The sequence below is a fragment of the Bactrocera latifrons genome, unplaced genomic scaffold (genome assembly GCF_001853355.1).
Source record: "Bactrocera latifrons isolate USDA-ARS-PBARC rearing strain unplaced genomic scaffold, ASM185335v1 scaffold_21, whole genome shotgun sequence".
Taxonomy (NCBI): domain Eukaryota; kingdom Metazoa; phylum Arthropoda; class Insecta; order Diptera; family Tephritidae; genus Bactrocera; species Bactrocera latifrons.
In genome coordinates, this window is record NW_017535630.1 from 1,364,378 (window position 1) to 1,372,116 (window position 7,739).

The 7,739-nt window shown below is 38.9% G+C and overlaps 1 protein-coding gene across 1 annotated transcript in view; it reads left to right on the forward strand.

The window, feature by feature from the left end:
• Window positions 1-7,739, forward strand: part of LOC108968308 — a 55,324-nt gene that overhangs the window by 29,958 nt on the left and 17,627 nt on the right. Inside the window, exons 6-9 of the mRNA XM_018932256.1 lie at window positions 1,389-1,493; window positions 6,544-6,732; window positions 6,933-7,063; window positions 7,239-7,349. Coding sequence (XP_018787801.1) covers window positions 1,389-1,493; window positions 6,544-6,732; window positions 6,933-7,063; window positions 7,239-7,349 — 536 coding nt within the window. The remainder of the gene's footprint in view (window positions 1-1,388; window positions 1,494-6,543; window positions 6,733-6,932; window positions 7,064-7,238; window positions 7,350-7,739) is intronic.

Sequence of the window (7,739 nt, forward strand, 5' to 3'; positions counted from 1 at the left end):
ATTCTAAAAAAATTTTTACTTAAATATATGTGCAAATTAATTTTTTTTAGTTTAAATAGAAGATAATTTAATGTCAAAGATAATAAAATTTGCCCCAATTCCATATGACGTTCAGTTTTTTTTTTTTTTCTATCGTGCCCGCCAATTAAGGAAAATCGTAAAAATGAAAAAACGAAACAAATGCGTCCTTATTAATTCAATAAATGTTATCTCTTGAAATGTTTCTTTAATTCGGAATTCATAAAAAACTTTAATAGGATTTCTTCCAAATGTGTTCATTTGCAACTTTTGTCACATTAGTAAACTAGCTTATGCGAATGAATATTGGTTTTGCGTATGTTCGAAAAGACAAAAATCCAAGCAGATTATGTGACACCATTGAAAATCAGAATTGGTTTACAATTCTGACAGCTAAGCAATTCTGTCTTGGATTCCACAACAGCAGTGTATTTAAAGAACTGGGGGTGGACGAGGAAATTGCTCGTCGTCATGAGGTAGTTTGGGGCTTGAATGATAGGGTTCTTAATAAGTGTGAAAGCTTCTTGGTTAGAAATCAAGTGGTGGACGCGTGAGTTAACCTCAGGCGATTGTTTCGGTGAAAGCTTCAACGCACTCGACGGTCCAATTCTAACATGCTGCCCCAGCTTAGGTATGAATTTTGTTGTGCGATGAAGAAGCATAAGAATATATTGCTTAAAATTAAGGGAGAGGATTGGATGAGTTTTGTTAGAGATAATAGGAACGATCCATGAGGTCAGGTCTATAGGATCTGCCGCGGTCGTAAGAGGGAGGATATCACCTCTCTTCGCGTCGACGATACTCTACTATCGTCGTGTAGAAAATGTGCGGGGGTTCTGCTACGTGATTTCTTCCACAGGTCGGAGGTATAGATACCTCAAGCACAGGAGGTACCTGTCCCTACATTAGATGATGGAGATTTGGCGTACGCTTGTGGCCTGGTTGGGTGCAAAATGAGCAAAAGCTTATTGAACTTTATTCCGGAAAAGCTGGAGGCAATTTATAATAAGTGCATCTGGAAGAGATATCTTCCACGCAAGTCAAAAAGTGTTAGGTTGTTCCTCTGCTGAAGTCCTCTGATCAAAAAAACAAAGGTAACGTTAAAAGATATTTAAATGACTAAGCTTTCAATCAGTTATAACACACATCGAATTCCATTAACTCGCCATAAAACGTCAATTGCAGTTAACAAGTTGTGCCCTCTCAAAATGTCAGCTCACTTCCGGCTCAAATGATTAGCGCTGACTTGAGCACACCAAACAAACAAAAAAATAATTTGAAGAGCAAAACAAACAATTTTAACTTTTCACTTTTCCACTTTTCATAAACGCCGTTATTCGCACTTAAATACATCGATTGGTGCAACGAAGGCCAAGACATATGTGGCGCGGCACGAGGGAGCGCTGCAGGAGCGATTCGCCATGTCGCGCAGCACGAAAGATTTGTGGGCGCGCTTTAAAATTTTAATGGCAGCGGTAAGTGCTTCCAGTCTACAAACACATTTATAGCACACGAACACACACATAATTGCTATTATTGCACTCGTACACACACAGAAACACAATCAACACATACGGCGCTTTGGCTGAGCGAAGGCGTTGTGGGACATACAGTTATGCCACATTTTTGCACTTTTATTATGTTTTCGCTTTTGATTTATCCGCTTTGGTATTTGCAGCCGCTAATGTTTACATAAGCATGCTTGTTAGCATATGCAACGTTGTAAGTGGCATGTGCCACATGTGTGTGTGTATGTTTGTGTGAGAATTTGAATATCCGCCAGCTTTGTTGGCAGCGTTGTGAAGTGCCCGCTCTGACGCCTTAAGTATGTCACGTGCCACATGTCGCATGTAGCATGTTGTGGTTAAAGGCCGCCGCACCCCACTCACTTGCCACCTTCAACGGAACTTATGACTGACTGAACTCTCTTTGTTATTGTCACAATGTAGCAATTTGCCTCGAGCTGCTACAACTTGCCGCACAATATTAAAATTTCGTTGGAACACACACACACACATGTACTCACATCAGCGTATTTATACTCGTATATAAACCTTTAAATATTGAAACGTGCCCGCATACATTTACACCCTGTCGGTGACTGCCACTGCCGACACACTCACTTCCGTCTGCTGCCAGCTGCAAGTTGCACGCATACTTGTGGCATCAACTTGTCCACAAAAGCGCTTAAAGTTTTCCAAGTCATCATAAATGCAGTGGAGTTGGCACGACATGACCGGGCGACGTTGCATGCTTCACGGAATTGACAACAAGTGCGACAAATAGGTAAAAGCGGAAGGGAGCACATAACCTTTACTTATAACGTATATACAGTGGTGAGCGCTAAAATAGAAACACATAAAACTTTTTAAAAACAGAGTCTTAGATAGCTGATATAAATTCGATGGAAAGCCAGAGTTTGAAATCAAAAATTTATAGGAAACCTCCAAGAACCAAATTTTAGACATGCCAATTTTTGGAGATAATTCTAATTGGAGCGCCCATTTAAATACCTGTTCAGAGCCACTATTGCCCAATATATTTACGAAAATGGTAGGATAAGACCTTGGGATCTAGTACAGTATACTCAGGCCACGGAGGTACCAACTTCTTGGATCAAGGTCCTTACCTTCCGTAACATCGGTAGTATCCTCATATGACTCGATCTGTGCTTGGCGAATGACTTTTTTTAAGTTTGGAAAAAAAGATAGAGGTTACTAGAGACCACATGTGAGGAATATATTGGAATAACTGCCGTTCGTTGCTTATTTGGACCAAAGTTTGCGGAGCGATGACAGAAATGTGAGGCGATGCGTCCTTACGGTGGTACAGCACAGGTTCCTTGGCCAAATGCCAAGTCGATCCAATAATCCAAATTTCCTTTAACCAAGTAGTTTGTCGGAAGAGATCGCATATTCCAAATAGAAAAGAAAACAGTGATCATCAACTTTTTGAACCATAGGATGGTCTACACTATCATCACGGTCAATTCATCAAGTGAAGTTCACTCTTTCGATTGCTTGCTGCTTTGACGGTCATGAAAGAGAGCAATAACTTTTTCGGATTATACCTAAAGAAGAGTACCTGAGGATTAGTCTACGGTTTGAGCTGTTGTTGAGAATGACCAAACGTGGCACTCATTATGCGAACAGCTTTCTCATGCCCAACACCTGTCTCAACTACCTGGCGCAATTTCGACTGACGTTTTGTGTAGAGAAGATCGTACACTGTACTCTGAACTTGGAACTGTGTTATTAAAAATATAGTAGACTTGCGACCACGTAGAAACTCGGCTAACCAATTTGTGAGCGTCGCCATAATGTAAATCTCTTTGATGACAAAGCGGGATTTCACTTCCATTAAAGAATCTAATCACCACCCAACACGACACTTTTACTTTTTTTTTTTTTTTTTTTGAATCCGTGGACACTGGCGTTTCCAAAGCGTAATTACGAACCCGATTCGTCGGAAATTTTGACAGTAGCGGCCTTCGAAGATCTACTACATTTGCAATCCTACGGGAACGTGCTTAAAGGAAGATATGCTTTTCTTGCGATGGTGACACCATCCGGTGGAGATGCAGCATACTTATCGGACTACCGTCATGCACCTTATAGAGGAATATAAGTCATGCTTTAATAGCCACAACTGAAAGGATCTCTTTTAAAACGAATCTACTTAAGGCCAGATCCAACCAATGCGCTTAAGATGATCTTACATCAACTAACAATAGACGCCTTTACTCGGGCAGTAGCTGCCAGCTCTGCTATAAGAAAAGAGGAATTTTTAGGATTGAACAGGAAGGATTATGAACATAGTGGTATCCTGAATTCGCTGAACTTAAGTAAATCACATGATTTCATCAAAAGGTTACATTTCTTCTAAACGTAAATGGAGAAGAGGTTTACTAAGTGAAAATGGTACAACCTCTTTCTACACTGACGGTTCCGAAATGGACCACATAGTACATTCTTAAGAACTTGGCATCTCTCTATCTCTATCCGGCTACCAACTTCAGCCAGAAGCTGCTGAAGCTGTCGACGAAACTAATTAATTCCAGTGTAGTAAATAAACGAAAGAAGGCTTTAAGCTCACTGGCGAGTCAATTTCACCTGTCCTTAATTTGGGTTCCCGGCCACCGAAGCATTTTCGGTAATGAAAAAGCGGACAAGTTGGCCAAACCAAGAGCCTCTTTAAATGAATCGGTAGCGGAGTTAACACCAAGTCTGCTGGGAACGATCAAAAGAGAGCTATATATGCTCATTTTCAACAAATATCTCAGAGCAGATGGATATCAATAATCAACTGCAAGATAACCAAGCAAATATGACCTAATTATAAGAAGACTAGAACAAAGAACAAGGAACATAAAATGTATTTATATACTTACAGCTAATATAACGAAGCACTGACCTTTTGGAGAGCACGCGCAAAAAATTGAACTTTCTTATAACAATATTTGCTGTATCTACAATGCCACAAAGCCACTTTCTCTGTGAATGCTCAGCTCTATCACAGATTAGATACAATTGCTTGAAACCCATCAGGCATCAAACTTTGAATGGCTGTCTACAAAAAGCCTAACGGTTATAAGTACTTTCATTGAGCTGACCAAATGCTTTGAGCGCAATGATAAGATGAGATGACAACACTATGTGAACCCCAAGAAGCACAACAAAATGGCGCAACCGGTGCTGATTGAGGTCAACATGGCTGCACTCTTCCCACATTTATTGTCACATTTCGTCCTTTATACTTCAACTTCCTTTCAATTTCTATAATCTCTTCCAATTCTATGTTCACGACTGCTTATTTACATATATACATATCTGTTTATAGCAAAAATGAATAAAAACACAACACGACGGCAAATTGAGGACGCTCTATTGCGGTACTCAAGGGAGTTGTAGCAACAAGACCGTTTGCGGTTTTACGCCCCCGACAAGCGTTGCACTTTAATTTGCGCCACAAAATTTTAACGGCAGTTAATGGCAACTGTTTTTATTATTTTTATGCAGCCTCTATATTTTTATTGTTTTTATACAAATTTATTGCTGTAGTTGTTGTTGTTTCGCTGTGTTGACAAACCATCTTTGGCGCTGTGATTGCTTGCGCTCGCTGCCTTGCGCTGGCAAATTGAAACTGAGGTTAAGCGCTTTGGCGCACGGCACCCCGACGTGTCAATCAACGTCATTGCAATTTGCGCCATGAGCACGCTTTGCAATGGCAATACGTCAATAAATTTAATATAAATATACATGTATGCGGGTATGTGTGAGTGGTGGGTCTCCAAGTGAGCCTTGTGCTGCGAGAATTTCATATTTTTCGCAACTTAACGGGCTTCAAAGCTGTTACCAAACGGAGGCAAAATGCAAAGAATAAATATGCGATTGTTGTGTGTGTGCAATAAAAATTACAGTTGCACGTGTGCTTTAAGTACACTAAAATGTGGTAGTTAAGAAGTGGCTTTATTTATGCTTTACATACAACACAAGCATACATACACATAGACTAGCATAAATAAAAATACGTGCACGCATATCAAAACATATTCATGTGGATGCTGTTTTAATTTATTATACCCTGATCAGCATGTATTAAGCTTACTCAGAAGGAAACGTGGGAGACCCTATAAAAAGTGCAGAGATATTTATCTCAGCTTTTGCACACGTCCTTTTTCTTCAAGTTGCAGCTTATTTTTTGGTTTCGCCAATATCGGACCATTATAGCATATAGTTGTCATACAAACTGAACGATCATAATCAAGTCTTTATATCGAAAATTTTCTTATTTGATGAGATATCTTCAAGAAATTTGGCGTCAATTATTATTTAAAGAAACCCAACAATGTCTGAATATTTTGTTCAGATCGGACTACTATAGCGTATAGCTGCCATACAAACTGAACGATCAAAATTTCGTCCGCATATAGAAACCTTTCCTTTTTGATGAGATATATTCACGAAATTTGGTACAAATTAGTATCTAAAACAACTCTAAAATCTCTGAATATTTTATACAGATCGAATCACTATAGCATACAGCTGACATACAAACAGGTCGATGAAAATCACGTCCGTATATAGAAAAAAACTCTCATATTTGTTGAGATATCTTCACTAAATTTGGCACGAATTATGATCGAAAGCAACACCGTAATCTCCGAAGAAATTGATCAGATCGAACCACTATAACATATAGCAGTCATATAAACTGAACGATCAAAATCACATCCTTATATAAAAATTTCTCTTATTTGAAAAAATATCTTCACGAAATTTGGCACAAGTTATTATCCAAAGCACCCCTTCAATCTCTGAACATTTTGTCTAAAACGGACCACTATAGCATATAGCTGCCATACAAACTGAACGGTCAAAATCACGTGCTTGTATCGAAGCTTTTATATTTGTTATGGGTATTTTTAATTTTTTATTTTTCGAAAATAATTTCCAATTATTTATCACCCGTTTCACATTACACATCTTCACATTTCAATGGCATCGTATACCTTCCGCTCCGCAGCGCTGGTTACATTGGAAACGCGAAACCGTAAGCTTTCTCACCGTGCTGATCCCCTGGGAGTTGCGCATCAAGGAGATTGAGTCGCATTTCGGCTCCGGCGTCGCATCACATTTCACCTTCCTGCGTTGGCTTATGTGGGTGAACACCATGATTGCCATACCGTTGGTGGCGTTTGTCATCGGTCCCGAGGTGAGTGTAGCGCTGAATAATTTCAATCATTTCGTCAATGTCAAATTTTCACATCATCATACCTGCCGGCTGGCGCTTATTATACACACAAAACTACTTACTTATCATCATCCCATCCCATCCTCATCATCCTCGTCATCATCCGTTGCTCGCGTTTACCATTTATCAACGTGCAAATGTGCTTTATTACATCTCAACAGTATTTTGCAACAAAAAAGGACGAAACGGATCCGCGTAAGCGTATGACGGAGCACGAGTATAAAGTCGCTGGCAATTTCTTTACATTTTGGGAATTCGAAGGTTACATCAAGTACTCACCGATGTTTTATGGGTAAATATGGAAATGTGAAAAATAACAGTTTTTTATTTATATACATATACATGTATTTATGTATCATATATATACCTACATTTATATTAAGTGTGTATATAAGAACTTTAAGTTATTTATTAAGTTGATCCACTTAATCAAATTAATCTTCACTTATTCGGTGTCCCTTTTGCAGTTATTACTCGAATATTTCCGGTGCGAGCACTTTAGGTTATAAATTGCCTATGGCATACTTTCTAACGGCTGTTGTTGTTTATATCTACAGTTTTGTGGCCACCTTAAGGAAGTAAGTAAATGAAACGTGAAGTATGCTTAAGTTATTTACATATGTTTTATACAGAAATTTAAAAAAAAAAGTTTAGAGTTTTCATTCGCTGGGGAAAGAACACCAGCGGCTCTCTACTACCTTCTTTTGCATATTTATCTGCTATCTCATTGCCTTTTATACTAGTATGCCCTGATAGCCACATTATTATACTCTCGCAACAAAGTTGCTAAAGAGAGTATTATAGTTTTGTTCACACACCGGTTGTTTGTAAGTCCCAAAACTAAAAGAGTCAGATATAGGGTTATATGTGCCAAAGTGATCAGGGTGACGAGTAGAGTTGAAATCCGGATGTCTGTCTGTCCGTCCGTGCAAGCTGTAACTTGAGTAAAAATTGAGATATCATGATGA